The 26,893-nt window shown below is 32.2% G+C and overlaps 2 protein-coding genes across 3 annotated transcripts; both read right to left on the bottom strand.

Moving 5' to 3' along the window:
- Positions 1-5,550: 5,550 nt before the first annotated feature.
- On the bottom strand, positions 5,551-10,569 carry LOC143063579 (uncharacterized). Of its 2 annotated transcripts, none has more exons than XM_076235801.1 (2): positions 8,913-10,569; positions 5,551-6,030 (listed from the first exon to the last, which is right to left on the bottom strand). In XM_076235801.1, the coding sequence occupies exon 1, from the start codon at positions 10,354-10,356 to the stop codon at positions 8,917-8,919; it is 1,440 nt and encodes a 479-aa protein (XP_076091916.1). In that variant the 5' UTR covers positions 10,357-10,569; the 3' UTR covers positions 5,551-6,030; positions 8,913-8,916. The 2 variants fall into 2 exon arrangements, with proteins under 2 accessions (XP_076091916.1, XP_076091920.1); XM_076235805.1 differs by having other exon boundaries at positions 10,167-10,569.
- A 1,227-nt stretch (positions 10,570-11,796) lies between these two features.
- On the bottom strand, positions 11,797-26,893 carry LOC143063596 (GDP-fucose transporter 1-like). Its single transcript, XM_076235817.1, has 6 exons — positions 26,643-26,893; positions 18,015-18,075; positions 16,421-16,561; positions 15,148-15,264; positions 13,992-14,100; positions 11,797-12,788 (listed from the first exon to the last, which is right to left on the bottom strand). Exons 1-6 carry the CDS (start codon positions 26,735-26,737, stop codon positions 12,259-12,261), a joined length of 1,053 nt encoding a protein of 350 aa, XP_076091932.1. The 5' UTR covers positions 26,738-26,893; the 3' UTR covers positions 11,797-12,258.

The following is a 26,893-nucleotide window of genomic DNA, read 5'->3' as shown; positions in this document are numbered from 1 at the left end:
ATAGACCTGCAACAATAGTTGTGTTGGGGGTCAAACAAAGTTAGAGTGAATGCTGTAGTTTTGATTGTGTCAGAGTACATACACTTTTTACAACATTTATATTCATTATAAGTGGTATGGATTATCTGATCGGATTGTATTAGAGGACAAACACATTTTACAACATTCATATTCATATAATGAGTGCCATGGATTATCAGTTTGGAATTGACCAAATGGTGACACAAACAACGTTCGTACGAGATGACAAACTTAAACAGTACCATAAAGAGTTTGAGAGTACTATGACAACTAATCAGTTATTCGGGACTAAAGTTCAGACAGATGAAAGTTACACACATTTTCAGGTACATTTTGACAGAGGACATCTACCACCAGGATCTCTGATCTTTCAAACAGTTTTAGCGGAATTTTTACACCGGAAATCTTTGGGAAATGATGAAAACAAAACACAATCGACTATGGACATTTGAAAGTTTAAATATGAGATGTTTTTTTCGTAAATAATATATATACTTGTGTGTGTAGGATATTGTCATATCTTGTTTATGTCTTGTATTTTATGTGACATGAATTGTTCGTAAATTTTGTAGATTAGCATCATGACATGTACATGCCTTCTTAGAAGTATTTCATCAAGCTTAAGTCATGATTCCAAACTTTTTATATATGACTTATTTTTTTCATTTAGATTGGTGAAGAGTAACTATTTATTGTTATACAGTTAGTCATGCAGACGTACGGTCCTACATCCTATCGACATGTTTGTATTTTTATGAATCTTTGCACAAGGTCATGCTTATCTCAGATTGGTTCTGAAGTCTTTACACTAAATACATTGGTTAAACTGAATGCTAATATAGTCTTGAAGCAAATGATGTGTTTATAAGAAGCTAGTTTTCATTAGCTTTGAGTGCTTTGCATAGTTAGTTGTTTTTGTGCTTCATGCTCATTGTTTAATGCTGAACGATGACCTATACGGTGACATGTACACCATTTTATAACCCCGGTGAATTTATCTCATTGGCAATCATACCATATTTTCTCATTTTTGAACATGCTCTTGACTTCTTTTAAGTCTTTCTGCATTTGAAACTTAAGATTTTCAGATACTACAATAAAACCCGAGTTCATGATTCCATTAACACAAGAAGTCTCTAAGCAGCAGTTGATATTGCAATGAGCAATTTCCAAATGTTGTATACTATGATTTTCTATCTGTAATTCCTAGTTTTGTTGGGAAAAAAAATGAAAAACAATCATGCTCTTACGTAATAGCACATGTTTCAGGCGTGGATCCAGTCATTTGTAAAAAGGGTTGTCCCCATACAAAAGCATTAGTTTTTTTTTTTTTTAACAAAAAGGGTGTTATTAGTCTGAGACAATAAAGTGAAAACATTGATTCTTTGTATAATTTAAAAATATTCAGTTATGACTTCTCTACCCTTTATGTTACACTACATTGAAACCTTAATAAAGAAAAGTTTTCCTATTCCATTGAATGACCTTGGTGTAACTTTATCTGATTGCTATAATTATAATTTCTTTTTCGGTAATCTAACTACTATGATTGAAAAAATACACAATTTGAGAAAATTGATGTTTGTTTTGTTGATAAAGTATAAACACAGTGTCTGTAACACGAAAGGGTAAAGATTATTTTAATGTATCAGTGTTAAAAAATATTAATAAATAATGCATTGAATAAAGAATTGGTTGTAGTTGATTATACAATAGCAATTACAATTCTGGACAATGGGAGATAACTACAATTCTTAAGGATGAATTTAACAATGACATCATTAATATTTTAGAACAGATATTATTTTGCACCTTACAAAAGTTATGTAACTTTCTTGACAGTTGTAGCATGATTTTGTGACTTGAATATTTGAGCATATACTACATTGATAAATTTCTAAAAATGTTCATGGATAGGATGTATAGAATATTATGACCATTGCACTATATTTTGTGTATTAAAAAGATAGTGATAAGCCTTGGAAAATTTAGATATCAAATCAGTAACATAGGGTTTTGATTGCAATCCATGCATTCTTTACCCAAAAAGTGATTGGTGTTTCAATAGTAGCTAATTGTGCAAACTGTACTTCTAAAAATGTCTAATTAGTACAATGGCTAACCATTTTTTGTAGGATAAGTATCTATACCCTAGTTGATAGTTTGAAGCAACAATAAAGTTTCTTTGGTTTTCTGTATACTTTGTTTTGGCATTGCACAAGATCTTGTATCTCTGTATACTTTGTTTTGGCATTGCACAAGATCTTGTATCTCCTTGATGTTTATGATTTTGCTGTTTTAAATCTTCTTTGAAGTACAGTAACTGATATTTAGTGCAGAAATCTTCTTTGAAGTACAGTAACTGATATTTAGTGCAGAAATCTTCTTTGAAGTACAGTAACTCTGGTCATGTGATTACTGAGCTTTCTGTATTCAATGAGAACTAATACAAAAGCATGCACACATGACCAGAGTTATTTAAATGAGTAAAGTCACATGGTACAATGAAACAGGTTAAGAGCACATGTCTAATGTTTTTGTTTTGAATGGAAGGCTGTTACACTACTCATACGTACTCCATTGAGTATTTTATATTAAAATAAATTGAAGTAACATAGAGACCTAATGAGTAACTTTCTTGATTATAGGTTTAAAATTATGATATTCATAGTCAGAGTTCGTATATATCATACATTAACATACATGAAGAAAAAAATATTTATCTTTAAAAATTCATTTTTAAGAATTATTTTTTGAAGATTTATAGAAGTCAAACGGACTTTTTTTTATAGTATGTATCATTTATCCTTTTGAAGTTCACAGTTTCTGCCAGTCTGCCTATGTATTATACGTTTGGATATGATAATGACATTTTGAGCAATTTTGTCCATATCAGATTTTCTTTTATCTATTTATGGTTTTCAATAAATAAGACAGCTCACTCATCCTAATCTCTTTTTCCAATTATTAGCAATGGCAGCGTTTTTTATGAGAAAACAGACAGATAGGAAAGACAAATTCTAAGTGATAACAAAAGCTCACCAGATGAACTTATAAGGGAGGATCATAAAAGGCACATGTACTTGTCCTAAGTCAGGAATATTGTCAGTAGTTGTTGTATGTTGATGTTATATGTCATTTGGAACATTGGATTTGGAATGAATTTGGATGGCAGATATTTATTAACTATTATGGACTCTTGACAAGTAAATTTTTGAGGTATTATATTGACCACTGTCTATTGTTGAAAACTCACTGTATGTTGTCCTCTAGAAGTCTTTTCATATTTTTTTTGTCATGGGTTGGGTTGATGTATACATCTTTCACAAGGCACATTCTAAAGTATACCCAATAAGTGGAATGCATTGCAGTAAATGTTATCTTAGACACAGACATTATACTTTATGGCCTAAATATCTGTCATTACCACATTATAAAGGAAAATATTTCAAGATACCAGAACAGAAGTCAACAACAGAACTTTTGGAAACAAAGTATAACACTATATGAAATCAGGAAGTGAAAGAAAGACTTTGTGTAACAAAATATTTATCTTTATTCAAGCAAATGAGTGCATATATTACAAAAATATTTAGTGTTTTATCTAATTATCTCAAACATAAATACCACAGATTAGGAATGTTATAGCTAACTACAAATATATTATACAACCAATCAAACTATGTTCCTATGTAAAACGTCTGTAAAATAACACAGCCATTCTATTACAAAGTACTACAGATTCATTATCATGATTATTACAAGAGGAATTCATTTTTATGCATTGTTTAGGTATATGCAAAAATTCAACAGTTCAACAATTCAACACGATAGGCTTGTACATTTTATGCAGAATGCTGTTAAAACCACGAAATCGAGTATCCCTAACAACACAATTTTCATAATTCCAGAAAAATTGTTCTCACCAAACTTGCATATAAGGACAAGCACATACTATCATTTTAAACTGTTCTGTTCTTAATCTATAAGAGGAGTTGATTACACAAAATATTCATCTGTAAAAATGTAATTTAAATTCATGGATAATGACAATTTAATGAGATTCATTGCACTTCGTAAATTTATTGTTGATGGTTAGTCAATATAGAGGAGAAATCATTTTACATGAATTTCACTAAAAGTGTGGGTACAGAAAATTACTTCTCTTTGTTCTTGAAATTCAGCCAATGTTTGACGATGGCCATGAAGAACTAATAGTATAACATGACAATTCTCATATGTATGATTAATGCCCAAAAGTTATGAAAGTACTCAAAACATGTATGGATTAAATATTGTATGTGGAAAACCTGCTCTCATCACAAATTGGATTCATTTTTAAAATTTCATCAAATTTATTAAAGAATTATAAAAAAATGTTCCCATAATTTGTATTTTTGCAAGAACATTACACAAGTGCTTGAGATTTCCAGAAAACATTCAGAAAGCCAACTGAAATTATGATTGTCATTGAGATTTCACTTTAGTTTTGTATAAACTACATGTAAATGGCAGTAGAAAAAGATGTGGTTAAGATCCTCAATGTTAGATCTTATTGAGGTCAGATGTTGGTTTAATGTTGCATCTTAAAAGATATGATTTAATAATGAAGCAAGGAGTCAAATTAGCAAGACACGTTTGTTTCTTAAAAATAAATGTAATAGGGACTGAATTATTTAAGGAAGGAAAAGACAACAAAAATTGTCCAAAACGGATTTCTTTGATTTTTTTTACTTATGTATCTTCATCTGACTAACTAGGTTTTTAACAATAACAGCAACATAAAAGAAAACAAGCAAAAAGTCTGATGATTTTTTGATACTTAAGGTAGATCATAAGTAAATGTTTTTTGAGACAGAATTTTCTTATAATTTGCCAAAATGAAGATTTTACTATGCTTTTTTTCAAAAATATAATAAAAAGTAAGGTCACTGTGCTATTTTTCAAACTACGAGTCGTTGAAAATTGCCTAAATTTGGTTAGTTTGTTCATGAAAAAACACATAAGAGTGCATAAAAAAAATTCTATGAGATAGAATTTGAAATAAATTCTGAGAAGAAAGGTTTTATAATATGTTTTAAGAAAATTAAAAGAAAACATGGTGTCACCGAACTTGTTTTCTTGTCACAAGTAAAAATAAAAAATTTCCCTATTAGCCCAATATAAATTTTGTACTAAAAGAGTTATCTCCCCTTAAATGGCTCATTTGAAAAAAAATGATTTTAAATTCCACAAAAGGTTGATATTTGTTGAAATATTATGAATAATACAATAAATTAACAAGTTTTCTTTATATAAATAAACAGTCTAACCATAAAATTCAAAAATTTGAACTCAAATTCAAATTTTATGAATAAATTATACTTACCTGACATATGTACTTAAGGATTTCAATCTCGTTGGTATTAGACTCGACCGGAAGTTCAAAACGCGCGGGAACCTGATGTTATGCTACATCCGGTTCACCATGAACTATCAGTTTTCTCACGGCGACTTGAAAGACCCCGTTAAGAAAACTTAAAAACTTCCTAGGGAGGAAGGGTGGGTAGTACATATGTCAGGTAAGTATAATTTATTCATAAAATTTGAATTTGAGTTCAAATTTTTGAATTTTATATCATAAATTAAGGTACTTACCTGACATATGTACTTAAGGATTTCTTTTGATTACAAAGCAATAATTTGTAGTAGGAAGTTTTGACCAAAAGTTTTCTTACAGTACTTCTTCCCATAAACCCTGAACTATACAATATAATATATATACATATACAACTTAATATACATGGTAATACATACCCTTACTATGTAGTTCCAAAAAGTTTATATATTTCAACATTGTTGAAAATCATCTGATTATACAGATTGGCCGTTAAAAACCTGTGTTTTAAAAACCTCAGGCAAACTGTCATCTATGTGCATTTAAAAATCCACCACCATTCCCACATAACGAAAAAAAACATATATACACACTCCCTCCGCGACTCGCCGAGGAAGAACTCATTCTTCATCCTACAAATTTAAAAAATTTACATTAACATCTTTTAAATAAAACTTAGTAAAAGTTGTGGATTTTGCCCAATCAGCACTATCCAACACATTTTTCATACTGGCTCCTTTAAAAAGTGCCCATGATGGTCCAACTGACCTGGTAGAATGACCTCTTACTTTGCCTATTTGCTTTTTATTCTGTTTGTAAGCCATCTTGATAGTTTTCACTATCCAATGTGATATAGTTTGAGCTGTTACTGGTTTGTGAGGCTTGTTAGTTGATAAAAACAATTTAAATTCTTGTTTTTCCCCATTTTGTCTCAGTTTATCTGTTCTTTTCAGATACATGTAAAGAGTTCTTTTAGGATCTAGTAATTTACTCTCTGGAAAAGCAGGTATGAAAATTTTTGAATTGTCATGATTAGCTCTATCTTGTTTAGCTAAACCATGTCTCAAGAAAGTAACTCCTTTTTCTTGAATATTTACAGAGCCTTCGCCCAATTTTAAAGATTGTAAGTCACTACACCTTCGAAAACTTGTAATAGCTATTAAAAACGCTGTTTTCCAAGTAAGATGTTTAAGGCTAGCAAATTTCATTGGAGCAAAAGGAGGTTTCTTAAACATGTCCAGAACAAGTGGTAAATCCCACTCTGGCAGTAATTTACGCTCAGGAGGTCTACTGTTAAACACCCCTTTTAAAAGCCTGATAATGTAAGGATGTTGTCCCACTGGTGTTTTATCAACAGGAGCTAACACAGAAGACAACATTGACCTGTAACCCGCAATTGTTCTATATTTTAACCCCTTATCAAATAAGGATGCTAAAAAATTTGCACACTCCTCTAAAGTTGCAACATATGGATCAATTTTCCGTTGATCACACCAGCTACTGAATTGTCTAAATTTACATTTGTAGTCTTTGTGTGTACCAGCTCTCCATGACGCGGACAATAATTTTCTAGTGTTTTCTGAAAAGCCTTTTGTTTCAAATTGTTTGTCGATATTCGCCATGCAGTCAGGCTGAATATCTCTGGATTTGGATGAAATATTCTTAATCTTCCCTGACCTTGTTCTAATAGATTTTCCCATTGAGGTAATAGAAGGGGTTGTGCTATCAGTAACTGTATTAACTGTGGATACCACCATTGTTTTGGCCAAAAGGGAGCTATCAGAATCATTTCGCATTGATAATCTATCATGTGTTGCAACACTTTCGGAATTAAAGATAGAGGTGGGTAAGCATAAGCAAACATCCTGTCCCATCCGATTGATAGAGCATCCTGTGTCAGTGCTGTTGGATCTTGATCCCAAGCACAGAACACTGGACACTTGCGATTCTGAGCCGAGGCAAAAAGGTCTATTGTTGGTGACCCCCATTCCAGAAAAATTTTGTTCAATATTGCCTTGTTCAGAGACCATTCTGTTGGTTTCACTTTGATCCTGCTTAGTTGATCTGCTAGAATATTTTTTACCCCCGCAATGTGGGCTGCTTTGATTACAATTTTGTTTGTCAAAACCATATTCCAGAGATTCCACGTCTGACTGCAAAGCTGAATCGATTTTGTCCCCCCTTGTTTGTTTATGTACTGTACTACTGTTGTATTGTCTGAACGAATTAGTACATGTTTGTTTGTTAAGATAGGAAGGAAATGTTTGACTGTTAGGAATACTGCTTCCAACTCCAGATTGTTTATGTGATTGAGTAATTCCAATTGATTTGTCGACCACAGGCCCTGTACTGTTCGTGTCCCTAAATGTCCCCCCCAACCTGTCATTGAGGCATCTGTTGTGATTGTTACACTTGTTGACTCCTGAAATAGAGACCGCCCTTTCATTGTATTTGCTCGACACAACCACCATGCTAGATGAGCTTTCAGCTCTTGTGTACATGGGATTTGATATTCTAGACTCATTTTGGAGGGTCTCCAAACTTGTAACAAGTGCATTTGAATTGGTCTCATGAACAGACGACTGTTGGGAATCAATTCTAGGCATGATGCTATTAAGCCCAGAACTTTCAAATAATGTCTTGCTGATATCTGACCTTTCATTAACTGAATTATTGTTATTTTCAAATTTTTGATTCTCTCTGGAGTTGGATACACTAGTCCTAGATCTAGTCTGAATAATCCTCCTATATATGTTATTGTTTGTGTTGGCATTAAATCTGACTTTTCTGTGTTTATTATAAAACCTAGAGAAGTAAGGAGAGTGATGGTTGTATCTCGATTTTTTACAAGTACGGATTTTTGTTGATCGACTATAAGCCAGTCGTCTAGGTATACTGCTAATCTTATCCCTTGTTTTCTCAGGTGTGCTGCCACCACTGAGACTATCTTTGTAAATACCCGAGGTGAGCTTGTTGGACCGAAACATAGTACTTTGAACTGATACACTGTTTCGTCTATTGCAAACCTTAGGTATTTTCGATGTTTTGGAAAGATTGGTACATGTAAATAAGCATCTTGTAAATCGAGAGAACAAGCCCAGTCTCCTTTCTTGACTAGATTTAAGACCTTGGTCATTGTATCCATTTTGAAGTGTTGTTTCTTGAGATACTGGTTCAGTGGTCGTAAATTTATAACGGGTCTCAACTTCCCGTTTTTCTTTTCTACTAAGAAAAGTGTGCTGTAGAAACCTGTCTGAATATGTGTTTTTTGCACAATTTCTACAGCATCTTTTTCTAATAAATTTTTTACTTCTTGTTTTAAAAGTTCCAAATTTGTGACATTTACAAAAGTCTTTTTGACTCCTAAAAAGGGAGGTTTTTGTAAAAATTCTAGTTTGTAACCATTTTGAATTATAGCCAAAACCCATTTGTCGTTTGTAATTTCTTCCCATTTTGGAAAAAAATGAACAAGACGACCACCTACTGGTATCTCCGGAAACAACACTATTCTCACCTTGTCATTTTCTATAGGACTTCCCTCCTCTAGCCGGAAAGGGAGTCTTCTTGTAACCAGTGTCTGGTTTGGAGAATTTTCCATCATCTGTCTTTTTGATGAACTTTCTATTTCCTGTGTTGGAATACACTTTTGGGATACGAAAATTCTCTGAAGTCTTGTCTTTGTTCTGGTCTGACTTCTCTATTTTAGACTTCTTAGCTTTACTAGAATCATCTGTCAAAGGTGTTTTTCTTTTCCTATCTTTTGGGAATATATCGGGTAACAAATCATCAAGAGTTTTATCTTTGTCTTTTCTCGCTTTTAAAGCAGAAACTAAATTGTCACCAAAAACACCTTCTCCAGTAAGAGGCAGGTCTGAAATGTCTCTCGAATCATGGAGAAGAAACATGGATGTATCTGTCATACACATTTGACGTCTGATAATATGGTGAAAAGCACCTGCTCTACCAGCTTGATCCAACTCTTTCGTGGACATGGCAAAAATGTCCCTTACTTGTTGAATTGCTTTGTCAATGTTTGGTGTTTCGTCTGTTAATAATTCTAATAAATTACCAAGACTCTGTTGCATGTACATGCAAATGACAATACCCATAAAACTTGCCTGCTGCCCTCTGTATGCTATTCTTTCAAGCATTTTGTAAGGTTGTGAATGTAAATTCTTTCCTTTAGAAAAAGAGGCTTTACTGCCATGTCTTTTAACTAAACAATTTCCAATGAAATCATCTAAAGTTGGTACCTGTAGGAATTTTTCTGTTTCCTCATCAACAGGAAAAAGCTCTTTAGTTTCCTCAGCAAAGGCTGATACTAAATTTGGTTTGAGTGCACGCCAGTGACCCATTAGAACCTCTTTTTGAGAATCATCCATGGTAATGCCAATTTTTTTCTCAGTTTTCTTGGCAATGGCATCCTCCCAAAAAATATCAAACAAACATTTTTTTGCTTTGCTTGACAAATGTTCATCATTAGAGCCTTCATTGTCAGACTCTGTGCCAGAACCCAAAACTTCGTTTTGACCTGGTTGTAATGACATTACATCATCACGTTCATCAGCAGATTCACTATCAGAATCTCTAGACCTACGTGTCTGTCTTTGTGACTGACTTGTAGAAGAACCTGACTGTCTTTGTGACAGACTAGGAGTAGAACTGGACTGTCTTTGTGACAGTGTATTTCCACTTTCAGACGTATTTTTGTCCCCATTTGCGGTACTTGTCTGTCCCTTAATAAAATCAAACATACTGTCCAACTTACTATTAAGGTTTCCAAATTTTGCGTTCCATTTTTCTTCTAGTTGCGTATACTTGGACCTGGACTTCCTCTTCTTCGTAACTACTGACGAAGTTGTAGGTGCACGTGGCTTCTGCCCTTCACCATCACGAGAGGAATCCTCCACCGTATCTTCTAACGGAGAAATATCTCCGTGTCCACTTACCTCTGCCATCTCAAAACGGCAGAATAATGAGTAACTAAAAAACACGACTGTCTTTCAAGTCGCCGAGAAAGAAAACTGATAGTTCATGGTGAACCGGATGTAGCATAACATCAGGTTCCCGCGCGTTTTGAACTTCCGGTCGAGTCTAATACCAACGAGATTGAAATCCTTAAGTACATATGTCAGGTAAGTACCTTAATTTATGATATAAAATTGCAAATCTGTTTCCAAGTTTGCTGATTTGGGGAAATAACTAGACTGATTTTGTACTGTGATTGTACAATCCAAGATGGCGGTATACCATGAATCTACCTTAAGTTAACCATACATTTTCCATACAACACTACAAAAAGGTACAAAAATACATAATCAATGAAAGCACTATATTATTCCTTAGGGATGTCTATAAGCATAACCCGATTATAAAAATCATTATGGTAACAATGCGAATGTGACTGATATGTTAAGTTATAATGATTACCCCGGATCATCTAAATAAGAGATTCAGGTGTTGACTGTGAAGTATTAGTGAAATACATCCTCCTATGTTATTTGATCAGAAATGTATTTGCATAATACATGAATATTTCAATCATTAATCATTAGACAGGCAAAATTATATGTTTTTTTTGTTATTTGGATAAATCAGAGGTTGATAACAGATCCGTGATAGTTTCTGTTTAATCTATTCACATCTTTTAAGATAATTTAGAAGTTGACTAAGGTACAGATGGCTGTCGATTGTTATGACTGTGTATTGCCCTTTAGTTGTCTCTTGCTTATTTGTGTCATTGGGTTGCTGCCTCATTGCACATTTAGAACATTTTTAAGTAGTGATTATTCCTGACAATGTCAGACATTGAAGGGAAACAACATGGAGGATGAGATCCTTGAAAAAAATCCTTCTTATATTTTACAAATAACCATTCATCATGTTCATCATTTCTTAAACTAGTTAACAAACAACACATACAAAATATGTCTCATTATATAAATACCAAACATATAAAACCCTCTGTATAAAATCTATAAGTCATGTAACAAAGATTTTTTTCTTAACACAGTAATAGTTGGATTTCTAGAACACCAATAATAATAACAAAGACATTTGGAACACATTTTGAGTCTCTATGGTCCAAATTAAACAACTAAGAAACAGCTTTGTAAAAGCAACTTTGCTTGTTACTAAATCCTAGATATTTAATTTATTTTTTTATTAAATCAACTCAGACTATAGCTGCAGTTATAGATAAGTCAAAGTCTTTCTATGAGAAATAATACATTTGATTCCAATCGTTATTTTTCCATCAAAGTATTAGGTTTTAAGTGATGTCGTTTTTCTGTTGGTTGGGCACAAAATCTAAATCAGTATGTTGACCAACAGGATGAATATTCTATTAGAGAGAAATTCTTAATGACTGCTTAGAATACATAAATGTATAAAACAGATAAAATTAACATATTTATTTCGGCACGGTTGAATTATGTACATAAGAATAAAGACATTGTGTTTGAAAATGTCAAACAGACACAATGACTGTCGGTTTAAAGATGTAGGGTACGTGTAACCAGTTAGCCCATAAAAATTTAAATGATGTCTGAAATCAGTGTATAGTAAAAGAGTTTTTCTAGTAATGGAATTGATATGAATCAAATGTATTGTTCTGACTAAATGGGCTAGTTTTGCATTAAATCAAGTATAGTAAATTAAAGACATAATATAAATTGAAAAAGTATTATCTAACATAAAAGGGAGCCCACATACATTGCAACTTTGAAATTCATCAACAATACAACAAATTAACATAATGCATAGCCTCACCAGCCTTGGTTTTGTAAGTTTAATGAAATCCCACATTGAGTATCAAACTGATCATAGATATTTAGTACAGTTTATATTATGACATAGAATCAGGGCTGATCTTTATCTACGTTTACTTTCTCTGCTAAAACCATGACTGCTTCCTTACGTTGTTGGTCCATTTCTCTTCGTCTGACTTCTGTATAACCTCCAGATCCAGCTAGCACCACAGCATTGCTGGTCCACCACAGAGTCGATTTAATATCACCATAATAAGAACATGCCATAACAGTCTGGGCACAAGCTTTAGCCGTGCCGGAAATATTATGTGTTAATGGAGAAGTAACTTTAATCTGTAGGCCAGTAACATAGCCAATGGCAAAACCAAACACTCCACCTAAAGTCATGTAAAACCAAAATGACAGATTTCCAAGTTTGGGGAAAAATATGACCTCGGGTGCCTCTCCGAACAATGCCATCAGCGGTAAGAAGAGAAATGATGCATTGATGTTATTGTATAATGTTAGTCTCCATATATTATTGTCAACCAATGGCAGTACTTTCTTTGTATATATAGAATTCATTGCTACACTAGCACTGGCTAAAACTCCAAAGACTACTCCCATAACTGACAACGATCCTACAAACAAATAATAGATAATAGAGATGGATGTTCAACATTAATTAGTGGAAAATTGAACAATGTTCAGTTGTTGTTATTAGTTTTTGGTAGGCGGCTTACTTTAATGTAGTTATTGGGCCTTAAATTCATATAACATAAATATAAGTATGTACGTTTAGTCCTTAATTTATTTTTAGTATTAAATTTTGGAGAGTAATTATAGACAATAGACAATATTTTATTGGCACAAACGTTTTTACAATAAATGGTAATGACAATGGATAAACAATTTGCAATACATGGTAGTAAAATACAAACAAATATATATATATGTGAATTATATGAAACTGTGACAAACATGGTGGACGGAGTTACAATAAAGTATTCATATGGAGAGAAAAAAAAAACACATAACAAAATGTAATAGGAAAATGAAAAGAGGCAAATGATAGTTCCTAATGAAATGAAAATTCTTAACTGATAGGAATCATAATATTGTTTCATCACAAGACATGTGCTAGTTAAATGCTACAAATGATAAGAGTAAATAAAGAATCCTTCAGTAAGGATTGAAATTTTGTACAATGTTCAGGAATAAAACATGATAATTTAAAATGAATTAACACCCTGCTTTCTACCTGAAAAGAGGCGAACCAATATCAAAGGGACATTCAAACTTACAACACCATGGCTTAGAATGAATGACCAACATACAAACAACAATGCTAAACCTACAGGCTCAGCCGGACTTTTTAAATTTGCTCAATCACAAGATAACAGTAGACAGGAAAACATGTCATCTTACCCCCACACATTAACTTTACTCTGAGCCAACCAGTGAGTACTCTTACTTCTTTCTTTATTCTGTGTGCTTAGCAGAGTTGGATAATTGGCGGATTACTGTAAATTCTGAAATATTTGCAGAAATTGCAATGGTATTGCCTAAAAACATCCAACTCTTATGCTAAAATTTTAATAGCATTCATCTTATGCAGCATTTTTCACTGAAATGGCAATAATTAATCTGGCAGCTGTGTCCATTCTTCAATAATCTCCTAGGTTGGGAAGAGGGGTTCCCAACCCAGAAGAATAAGAGGGGGTCCAGCTATAAGTTGCCATTCAAATGCATTAAGCGTCCCCCTCCTGGAACCCTCCCCCTGGAACCCTCCCCCTGGATCCACCACTGACTAGTTATAATTTCAATATTACATAAATATTTACCTGCTACTTTTTCTTGATCGACGCCCATGAAGAATCCACATATAATTATACCACAGCATCCCATCGCCTTCCACGAGGTTGTTTGTTTCAGAATAAAGTAAGAAAGTACCTGTAGGTAAACAGAGTAAAAGATTTACAACAGTTGTTTGGATTTTCAAGGGCAATAACCCAATTTGGAATACAGTTGATTTGTGTTAATCAAAGCCACTTTAATTTTTTGGGGCATATATGCATATCTTGTACTTTTATTCACTTTTCATTTGATATCACCCTAGACAGAAAAATACATACAATCTTGTCTTTTTATGCATAATTCATGTTTACCGATTTTAATCAAATTCTCATATTTTATTTATAACAATGTAAAACATTTATCCAAACTATTAAAAGTCTGAAATAAATAATAAACAGGGCACAACCATGAAAATATGTAGCTTCGTTTCGTGTGTATTTCAGTCCAGATGCCATCTAATAATCTAATTAATTATCGAGTTGACCTCTAAAGTCATGGGATGACCATATAAGCGATGTAAATATAAATATAGATATAAATAGATTAAGCAAACTCATGCTGTTGGATTATTCTAGGTCTATTTAATTTCATATTAAAGATGAAAAATAAATGTTTATTATCATTTTTACCTGCATAAGAATTACTTTTTGTGGATTGAATCAGTCAATCAAATGATTTATCTTTGTTTCAATTTCAATGTTGACATTTTTTTCCTTTTCCTTTAAATAACTTTACACATTCAATTCATGTGTTATCCATTTCAAGCTAAGGGGTTAAATTGAAGTTCACTTGCAAGTGAATAATTCATTATCATTGTTTTTTTAGCTTATTTTGACAAAATTGAACCATACTGGCTGCTAAAAGCTAATTATTATTTCACTATTATTTGCATTTCATTATTGATTGAGCAAAAAATAAAAGATATTATATTTTTTATACATCTCGTAACTAATGCCCTTTAAAGAATCAAACCTAATAAAAATTTGACAATTTTGATTAGTTGACTGGAAATGATAGAATGGTCATCAACTGTTTCCTATATTTTCAACAAAGCATATAGATATGCACTGTACAGTGTGTTTGTACCAGTATCTCTTGATATGACATAAAAAAATGAATATATGCTTATAATCCTGTACCTACCACATTGAATACTGTTGTTAATGATCTGCCAACATAGTAAAATGCCACACCAACAAACTTCAAACACAAGTTGTTAAATGATATCATGGATACAAATACAATGGATAGTGGTAGAGTCTACAAAAAACAAAAACAAATTCTGTAAATCTAAGTAATGCCTACAGTTACTGTTCAAATATAATACTTGAAAAGTATATGAGATTTGGTGAAAACAATCGAGTAACCAAAAGAACTGTGTAAAAACCCTAATTCTAATGCAACAATGATCATGATGATTGTTACATCAATTTTGATTGGATAACGTCACTAATTTTCATGGCATCAATTGGCAGGCCCAGGCGATATATTACAGATTTTAATACATGTTTTAATGTTGTTTTCTGTCGGTTTCATTAGAATGGAGATAACAATATTGTATTTTAAGCTCCGACGGCATCAAGTGGTGATTTGACGGTCACAAATACCTGTTTACACATGTTACAGTCTCTGTTACGTGTCGGCAGTAAACTCAAATTTGATGCCGTCAGAGCTTAAAAATACAATACAGTTATCTCTCCTAAGTATATAGTAAAAGGCATTCTTTCTTGTCTTTCTTGAGAGGAGCACATTTTAAATCAAAGTGCTTGTAAGTACTGAATGTTAAAGATTGCATTAATTTATCAGTTGGAAGTAAAATGTACTATATATATTATATAACACCTCTTTTAACTGCATTGATTGTTTTATGTTAAGCGCGTAGAGTAATTTTAATTGGATAATGCTCTATATAAATAATGTAAATAATAATAATAATAAAACTCAACATTGCCTTGTCAATAAAGCATTGGTTGTAGTTAATTCAACAAAAATTCTGGACAATAGGAGATAACCCCGATTTTTAAAGATGACTTTAACAATGACTTAATTTATATTCTTTGAACAGATATTAGATTCCTGTACCTTGCAAAAGTTATGTAATTTTCTTGACAAGTGTTAACATTGTTTTGTGACTTGAATATCTAAGCTTATATTACATTGTTTTGTGACTTGAATATCTGAGCTTATATTACATTGTTTTGTGACTTGAATATCTAAGCTTATATTTCATTGATAAATTTCTTGAAATGTTCATGAATAGGATGTATAGAATGTTATGATCAATGCACTCTATTTTGTGTACCAAAAAGGTAGTGATAAGTCTTTGAAGATTAAGCTATCAAGTCAGCCCCATAAGGTTTTGCTTGCATTTCATGCAATTTTTACCTAACAATCTTTTATTTTTTTGATTACTTACTGCTCTGCATATCTTCAGATCAAAATCTACCTGTGGAAAGGTGACATGACTTGGGAAGAGCTTGGATATATAACTCAGGCCAAGACATATCCCGACTGTTACAACACACTGGTACCATGTGATAAATAATGGAGCATTCAACTGAAAGTAAACAATACAATTATAATCCAACAACATTTTCATTTTAAGTTAAAATAAAGTCAGGAAACACAATTGACCTTGACCCTAATAATTTTGAACCATTTAATCATTCTTGACTATATTTCAAAATACTCTTACAGTCATTTGTATTAATGCTAAAGCAAGCAATTTCAAGATACTCAATCCATTTGATTTCCAATATTTAATGTGTTTATAAAGATATGTTTTCTTGTATTCAAAGCAACAGTCTGTGTTTATTTTCCCAATACCGGTATTATTGTGTATTTTTATAAAATTCATAATGTACACTCAGGTTTTAACATATTAGTCCAGTCAAACTAAGTTCTAACCTCAAACTAATTGCAACAGAAAATGTTTAAGATCTAATCTATAGCATTAAACCCTAAATATTCACAGAAAAAAGTCCCATAAAATCTAACTTGACAATGCTTGAGGGAAACTGAAAATCAGCATTTTCAATTTCCTATGGAAATTGACATTGGAAGGGGATATAACTCCACAAAATTGAGTCTTTTTTGTTAGTTTTTGGTTAAATCTCTTAAACTTTATGTAAAGTATGATACTTTGATGGGGTTATAAGTTTATATTTGCCTATATTATATAATCTTCTGCTCATGTACAAAACCCAAGTGTTATGGGTATTTTTATTTTTTTTTGTGCATTTTTCAATACAGAAATTGCAAATGGCTTTGTGACCATTTTGAAAAAATAATGTGAAAATTTGGTATTGTTTATATCTGTATATATATTATATTTGTTCAGCATCTACCTTGTTTAAAGAAACTTTAAACCACAAAAAGAAGAATATATGCTTAATTATTTTTATTAAATTTGAGATTCTTTACCTTGACATGTTGAAAAAATCAATAAACGGTCAACTAATGAATTACAAAATCTAGATTGTAGTTTGATAAAAGATATGAAAACACTGTTAGAGTTGTGTGTACTCTAAAGACAGCTAAAATATCAAGTATCAACACATTCTGTTGTATAGAAGCGGAAAAGTTATAATTTTGTATCAATTTTTATTGTTATATCTGTCTTTATGCAGAGTTATCTCCCTTTTAAATGCAAATCTCCATAGGAATTTTAAATCTTGATTTTTTTAGTCTTTCTTAAGTAAGATTTTATGGGACCTTTTTCTGTGTATATTAAGGGTATAATGCTAAAGATTAAACTTAAAAATCTTCTGTTGCAATTACTTTAAAGTTAGGGTCAAATTAATGCTAGATTAACTGGACTATATGACAGCATTCTGTGATTAATTTAAGTATTTATTATAGCAAAAGGTGCAGATAGTGCTATTCTTAGCTAGGACGTCATCTTATATACAAGAAGAAACAATTTTCAAAGTTGCTGATTGTAAGCAGATTTTTTTTATTGTACAGTATATCTTAGTTGAGTTATAAAGTTGTCATGAAAAAGTTCTTACCTTAAGATCCTCACTGCTCAATAGGTACTTGTTCAGAAACACCATAGATATAGACACACACCTAAATAATATACAGATACTTGTTAAGAAATACCATACATGTACATATAGATTGACACCTAAATAATATACAGATACTTGTTAAGAAACACCATACATGTACATATAGACTGACACCTAAATAATATACAGATACTTGTTAAGAAAGACCATAGATATAGACACACACCTAAATAATATACAGATACTTGTTAAGAAATACCATACATGTACATATAGACTGACACCTAAATAATATACAGATACTTGTTAAGAAAGACCCTAGATATAGACACACACCTAAATAATATACAGATACTTGTTAAGAAATACCCTAGATATAGACACACACCTAAATAATATACAGATACTTGTTAAGAAACACCATACATGTACATATAGACTGACACCTAAATAATATACAGATACTTGTTAAGAAAGACCATAGATATAGACACACCCCTAAATAATATACAGATACTTGTTAAGAAATACCATACATGTACATATAGACTGACACCTAAATAATATACAGATACTTGTTAAGAAAGACCATAGATATAGACACACCCCTAAATAATATACAGATACTTGTTAAGAAATACCATACATGTACATATAGACTGACACCTAAATAATATACAGATACTTGTTAAGAAAGACCCTAGATATAGACACACACCTAAATAATATACAGATACTTGTTAAGAAACACCATACATGTACATATAGACTGACACCTAAATAATATACAGATACTTGTTAAGCATTGTTAAGAAAGACCATACATGTACATATAGATTGACACCTAAATAATATACAGATACTTGTTAAGAAACACCATACATGTACATATAGACTGACACCTAAATAATATACAGATACTTGTTAAGAAATACCCTAGATATAGACATACACCTAAATAATATACAGATACTAATGTTAAGAAATACCCTAGATATAGACACACACCTAAATAATATACAGATACTTGTTAAGAAATACCATAGATATAGACACACACCTAAATAACACACAGATAATTGTCAAGAAACACCATAGATATAGACACACACCTAAATAATACACAGATACTTGTTAAGTAGACAGACACCAAAATATTATACAGATACTTATTGAGAAACACCATAGATATAGACACATACCTAAATAATACACAGATACTTGTTAAAAAACACCATAGATAAAACACCAAGATGGTCGTCCACTCGTCCCCCTCATACGTAGGGGAATCAAGATTACATACTTACGGAACATCAATCATATATATGCTGCCCTACCGCACAGGGATGGAATCGACTACTTTAAAATGTAATCGATTAAAATACAATTACTTTGCTAATAAAATGTAATCAATTACATTACAATTACACCCTATTTCATATGTAATCAATTACATTAGATTACTTTTCCTTAAAGTAATCATAATTACTTTAGATTACTTGTGATTACATTCATTTACATTGTATATTGCAATATTAAAGTTTTTTTTATAACTTTTTATCCTCACAAAAAAGCTAATTTGGGTGATTTTTTTAAAAGGCTTCATTTATCCATTTTATTTAAAAGAATTTATAGACAAGTACAGTGTAACATGTGTAATTTGATAAAATAGCTATAGACAAGTGCCCTTTCTCTATCATGTCTATGTCAAAGATATAACTTTATTTTTTTCTAAAAATTTTAACCAATAGCTAATTAAAAAAAAACCTGAACAAATAAGGAAAAATTAATTAAGTATAGTTTTATTGTCTGTTGGGACATAATTAACACATCCATTAATGTTTTTACAGGTGATAATCACTACTTTCATTTTTTTTTACAAACAATAGGTGAGCATGGTATTAAAATTTTATTGTCTTTTATTAACCAACTTAGTACATTATTGTCAAAAATGACTGGTTATTAAAAATAACATATTTTCTGTAATGGCCCTGTTTTTCTATAATGGCCTTGTTTTTTCTGTAATGGCCCTGTTTTTCTGTAATGGCCCTGTTTTTCTGTAATGGCCCTGTTATTTCTGTAATGGCCCTGTATTAATGCCCAGCTTGTCTGTATTAAGCCCATGGTTAGGGTTTTTAATAAAGTTTTAATAAAATTAAGCTGTAAAGAGTATAATACCTTTTTGTTTTTTATTTAATTTAGTAACCAGTAACAAACATTAAAAGAACCATATAAAGGGATCACTGTTCATCCTGTTTTTCAACACATAACTTCTTTCAACATAATATCTTGGATATTTGGTATCTTTAAAGCTTGATCATGGTGAAGTACAAACTATTTTTTTTCAAACTAAACTGTCATTAAAGAGTAAGAGAGTACATCAAGTTGGCAGCAACACATACACCTTTTTCAGTTGGTTAATAAATGTATTAAGAAATGGGTATTTTTATAATGGCCCTGTTATATGTCCTTGGTCAGTAATAATGGCCTCAGATGTCTGTAATGGCCCTCGGTGTTGCCTCGGGCCATTACAGACTTCCTCGACCATTATTACAGACCTTGGACATATAACAGGGCCATTATAAAAATACCCATTCATTAATACTATAATAATAACAATATCAATTAATCAAAGTGCTGCATAGCACCTCTGGAAAGTTTGCAACTGTATATGTGTATTATTTCAAATAGGTCATGTAGGTTATAGACGTGTATTATTTCAAATATGTATTTAATCACAGTTTTCATTTTTCAAACTAAACCATTGTCTTGCCAGCAATTTCCAAAATTCACTTTTTATGCCCCATTTACATTGTGTGTGTATGAGCATTATATTTTCTGGTCTGTGAGTCCGTTCGTCCGTCCGTCCTTCCATTGGTCTGTCTGTCCCATTCAGGTTAAAGTTTTTGGTCGGGAATAGTTTTTGATGAAGTTGAAGTCCAATCAATTTGAAACTTAGTACACACTACAAAACACCTGTGATATCTTGGGTCCGTGACTGAATTAAAGTATATAACTATGTGTAAGCCTTATTTTAGTATTGGGATTGTCATCTGATAAAGTCATGCTGATTATAAGATGCACAGTTTTCTCTGCTTTCAAAATCTTTCTGTTTGAATCCGTCAACCTGGAACTTATCAATTATTGGTAATATTAATTATTTGGAAAACAAAAGGTCCTGGAATGGAGTATTTTTTAATCAACAGCATTGTGCTATATTGGATATGTAATTATTATATAAAATTGAATTCTTTGATTTGTCCGTTTTTACCCCATGACTGCTGACAAATTGGACCTCGTTATTTTAGTATTACAGATGTTCCCTATGATATAATCTTTCTAATTTAAATGCCAAATTAGAGTTTTTACTCCATTTTCACGGTCCACTGAACATAGAAAATGATTTCAGATGGGGCGTGTGTGTATACTATGAACACATTCTTGTTTTATATATCTATACTTCTAAATCTAAAGACCGTTTTTATGTTCACCTGATAAATGTATAACCGAAGAAAGCTACAAGTCAAACTTATATATAAGGGTATATATACTTGATAGGGTATACTGAAAATTTCACCCCTTTACATCTAGAATGGTAAAAGTGACGCCAACAAAATTCAAGCTTAACTTGTGTTTTGTGGTTGTAAGCAGTGTGTATAAGTTTCATAAAATTTGGTTCAGGCAAACTAAAGTAATTATAAGAGAACAGAAATCAATTTTTGAATCATATATGGACGTACATACAAATTAGGGACGTATGCGTACATACTTACAGAAAACAAAGGATAAACTCAATATGATTGGGGAATAACAATAGAAGTATGACCTCAGGAATAAAAAGTTTATATACACTAGATTCATACAATGTTGATCTGAGGGGCTTATAACCCTGCAACACATTTTAGTTGCTGCTGTGTAATTACCATTGACAAAATGATTGAGGCAATGACATATGAGATTTTTGTTTTAAGCCATTTATTTGATAGACTAGTAATTATTGTAGAACTGTAGTTAGGACGACACATTGTTGATTATAGGTCAATCTTAAATAATCATACTGCCCTAGGAATAAAGTGCGAGGATAAAAAGTTCTGGATCAGCCACTGCATTGTTAAGCACTAAGAAAGTCATTTTGCTAGTACATGGACAAACGTTATTAAATAATCTTAATAATTTCTACAACACTTGTCTTTAGCTTGATCTCGGTCTTGATACACTGAACTATATTCTCAGAAGAAGATGATGACTCGGTTGCTTTTAAATTATACGGATGCTATGATACTAATTGTCATTAAAACGTTTTTCTGTTGTAAGTTTGATACACTTGCGCATGCTGAACGGGTGAAGGTCCTTATATCCACATTGGAATGTGAAACAGTTAGTATTTAAATAACGGAATTAAAAGTTTTCAAATTTTTTTTGCATCAAAACTTTCAGATCGATGTCAGTTTGACAAAAACAATGCACTTTTCTATTAAAGCTGGTATTTACCTTTACTCATTCTTGGCGTGAGACATAAGCCAGTTAATTATTGATTATTTTATATTCTATCACCTGTGTATTGCTAAAAGAAATCAAACCATTATCATTTGTCAATTATCCGTTAACTTGGTCAAATATCAACTTGTTCTCGCATACCGGACTCTTTCGATACACTCGGGCTTTTACTTATTCAATAATAAACAGTTGTAAATATCGTATAGAGTAAAAAATAGTGCGGGAAAATGTTCATTCATAAAATATATACCCGTCACATAATAGCCGAAAGGAATCTGTGACGTACCCATCCTAATTTCATAAGTGGGAAATACAGATACAGATACAGATATTCATGAATGCAACGCTGTCTCGCGTAGATTACTTTTGATTTTCTCTTCAGCCAATGGCCGATCCGCAAAGTAGTGTTTGTGATACTTATTTTTAAAATAAAGTTAAATTCATCTGAATTGTTGGTAAACATTCATTCCTTTTTTATTCAAGCTGTAATCTTTTCAAAAGACTTAGCGTAGCAACTCAAAATATCCAAGAATCAGAATTCGAACACTAGTACTACATTATCTTGGAGCAGAACATTGCGATAGTCTGTCTCACCTGTAGTTGAGGCTGACGCCTATGGAAAGTAGCTATAGCAAGCTATAGCAAACTTTCCAAAAACCAATTGTTCAAAGAACAATTGAAGGTCTTTCCATCATTAACAATATATTTTGATATAAAAACATTGAAATTCAGTTTGAATGTCAATTCTTATGGCTTTATGATGTATAAATATGAATTTCAAGCAAAGTTCAAAATCTAGAACGTCGAATTTGCCTATGACCTTGACCTCAATTTCAAGGTCATAAACTAAGGACATCAACTCAAGAAACCCTAGGTCCATAATATGTAAGGATAATGAGTTATTTCACTTAACGCATTATTCTAAATATTAAAGGGGAGAAAACTCCCATTTACAGTCAATGTAACCTCGCAATTATAAATTTAAGTGTTACGACATGTCGCTACTAACAATTTAGTAAAAATAATTTGTCGATATCTTTTACGGTTATTGAAAATAAGTGAAAATAAGCCAAAATCAATTTTTAAAAAAATGACCTTGACCTTTGACCTTGACCTAATTTTCATTTTTTTGGACTAAGGACCTCAAATCTAAAGACCCTAGGTCTCTACCACTTATGGTTTACCAGTTAGAAATGCATATTACTTATTTCAAACATAAAAGGGGGAAAAACTCTCATATGGAATCTATATACGGCTTCGGTCAAAATAAAACAGAACATCCTGAGGATATAACGAGCAATTTGATAAAATAAATTTGTAGGTTTTTTATACAGTTGCGAAGCCTTAGAGATCACAAGAAAAACAGTGTTTGGGGAGATAACTCTTATATGGGAAAGTATTCAGTTAAGCGGCAGTTTCAAAAGTGTATTAACTGTTCGATATCACATTCCAAATATCTAAGCAACATCTTGTGAAACAAAAAAACAGCGAAGGAAAAAAATTAGGCGTAAGAAAAAAAAAAAAAAAAAAATCAGAAGAAGAAAACCAATAGGTCTTTCCACGGAAAAGTGGAAAGACCTAATAAAGTTAAAAGTGGTTGATTGTCATTATTTGTTTGATTTTTTATAATACTTGATCTAATTAATAATTAATAGAATTATTGTCAGGAGAAAACACAAAACAGCTTTGTAACTTAGGAAAGTATATATATATATATATATATATATACATTTCTCTTTAAATTAAGAAACAGTTTATTGTAATAAAAGATATTTTGTATTGTTGGAATTTCTGACTGTTGTTTTATTGTTTACTATGCATGTTGTTTGCAATATTATGCCATATGTATCATACTGTACATGTACTTGTTTATACTGATGAGTCGTAACATGCGTAAGGCTCAAAGTTAATAAAGAATAAAAATAAGAAAGCACATATCATACAAAATTTATGGAAAAAAAAATTTATTCAATTTGTCAATAAATGAAATCTGGTTTCAACTTTCATTTTGAATTAAGAGTGCTCAATAATTTATGTCGACCATCAAAGTAAAATTGGAACTAAATGTTTTCTGCATTTGAATTTCAATTTAGTTATGTAAAAATATTGGATAAATTTAAATGAAATTGGAGTTAAATGTAATATCAGAAGTTTTCAATCAAGGAAAATAATTTGCTTTCAAGGCATATTCTTGTAACACAACGAAATATTGGAGGGGCAATTTTCATTAGTAAACTGTTAACAAAATAAAACACTTGGTTATACAAATTTGTTATATAAATGATACAATTTATCACAATAAACAAAGTCCCATCATTGTGAATACTAGTTTCATGATTTTTCATTCAAGCTTTACACTTTTTTGTTTTCATCTTGTCTATCAAAAACTATTTCCATATATATATATATATATATATATATATATATATATATATATAAAAGATTTGTAACCAGCAAGTAATCATATGAATGTAATCTTAAAGTAATCTAAAAGTAATCATGATTACCATGATTACACCTGTTTTAGCAATGTAATCGATTACATTACGATAACTTGTAATCAGAAATGGCATGATTACTGATTACATAGGATTACACTGCAAAATGTAAACGATTACAGCTGATTACAATTACCCCATGCCATGATGCCTGCTACCGAATGACAATTATGAAAGTCCTGGTAACTTGTAATAGAGCAGGGATACAGACATGCCTTCTATCTGGTAATTTGTAAATGACCTCATAAAGTCAAGTGAAATGGACGATCTTTTCCAGTAAAAGACATGATTCCAGAAACAACATACATGTATGGTATGGAATGGTTATGGTACAAAATGAAAATGAGTATGATTCTTACAGACTCAAATGCAATGAATTATTTAGTTGAAAATTACTCTGACAACCAATGGCTGTTATGCCAAACAAGCAGGGGCCTGTGTCCCACGGTCTCAGCTTGTCTGGCAAAACTGTCATTTGACGTCAGAGAAATTTCGTTCTAGGGATTGCTATACCTATTTAGATTTGGAGTATAAAAGGGGAAAATAAACTGAATGAATTGTAAAAGCAAGGCCTTAAATGTGTGAATACAAAGTGAACTATATACTTGGACTTTTCTGTCAAATGCTGTGTGATGCTTTCAGTGTGTGTGTTGTGGTGTCTTGTGCTTATGCCTTTTTGCTTACAGCCTCACCACTTGATAGCAGCTTGCTGTGAAAAGGAAGCCGAATGCGTAAGTCTTCCCTGTTAGTTATGGCCTCTTATACAGTAAGACCTATGTGGCCCAGATATTGGATCCTTCTCGAGGTGATCATGGTGATAGATGGTACATGTAACTGGGCACCTTGGGTCCTCAGGCTAAACCACAAGGTTTCGGAGGAGTTTAGGCCCCCCAGATGCATGGCATGCTACAATGTAGGCCTACCAGCGTGTGGACATGCCCTGATGCCTGTAAACCTAATCCCCACCTTTGGGTTAAATAGTTCTATTGCCTGTGGATGGCTTTGGAGAGTATAAGGCTGTGGGAGAAAATCCAGGTAGACGGAACTTGTCAACAGTGGGAACTGTAATCGTCTACGGGAAGGAAGCCCAGAGAGAAAACCCAGCCCACCAGAGTGGAGGTTTGACATGTTGCTAGTCCAAATAATTATGACGTCTCGCAAGGCTATTTAATTTTTTCTGGGACGCCTTCCTCTGTGAAAAAAAATAATATAGCCATGCCAGACGTCTTAATTATTTGGACTAGCGTGTTGCTAACTACAACTCTACCCTGTAAAAAAGAAAATTGTTACAGAAACTGATAAATCGGCCTTATATGTCAGCCGGGATGAAGAGGATTAGTTAGTTTGGACCAACATAATCCGAACTAAAATGGTTACATTAGACATAGAGCTAGACTACTGTCCTAGGCTGACTAGCAATAGCATACCCGTGGCCAGGGGGTTCAGATGACCTCTTCTTGAAAACAAATAAGCACTGTTAAAGTCAACATTTTGTTCGAATTGTGACTGTTAAAGTCGAGTTCGTGAGTCCAAATACCCCCCCCCTTTTCCCCTCCCTTGAAAATTCCTGGCTACGGGCCTGACTAGAGAGTAGAGTAAAATCTAGACCAGTGCAATAATAAAAACATACCAATATGTAGCGACAACAGCAGCTATCGTAATGTATTGTGTTAATCTTGACTCCATTTTATGGCTTTTGTAAAAGCCAAGTGGTCCTCTTCTCATGAATTTTTGCAAGTTCGGGTTGACTAGTTTGGACTGTTGGCACGTCAATAGGTCCGGGTCACTTTAATGTTTGCATCTCTTTGTAAGCTTTGTACTGAATTCCGGATTTCCGGATTTAGTGAATGGAAATTATCGCTAGATCTTGTGTATTTAAGC

Source organism: Mytilus galloprovincialis, chromosome 1 (genome assembly GCF_965363235.1).
Source record: "Mytilus galloprovincialis chromosome 1, xbMytGall1.hap1.1, whole genome shotgun sequence".
NCBI lineage: Eukaryota > Metazoa > Mollusca > Bivalvia > Mytilida > Mytilidae > Mytilus > Mytilus galloprovincialis.
This window is presented reverse-complemented; position numbering and strand designations above follow the sequence as displayed.

What these genes read in the sequence shown, in the direction of transcription:
- LOC143063579 (XM_076235801.1), bottom strand. Translation starts at nt 10,356, where the DNA reads ATGGCAGAGGTAAGTGGACACGGAGATATTTCTCCGTTAGAAGATACG.
- LOC143063596 (XM_076235817.1), bottom strand. Translation starts at nt 26,737, where the DNA reads ATGAGAAGAGGACCACTTGGCTTTTACAAAAGCCATAAAATGGAGTCA. An exon ending in ATCTGAAGATATGCAGAGCA is followed by an intron (nt 15,265 to 16,420) that starts GTAAGTAATCAA and finishes TGTTTTTTGTAG; the next exon opens with ACTCTACCACTATCCATTGT. An exon ending in CGATCAAGAAAAAGTAGCAG is followed by an intron (nt 12,789 to 13,991) that starts GTAAATATTTAT and finishes ATTTGTTTGTAG; the next exon opens with GATCGTTGTCAGTTATGGGA.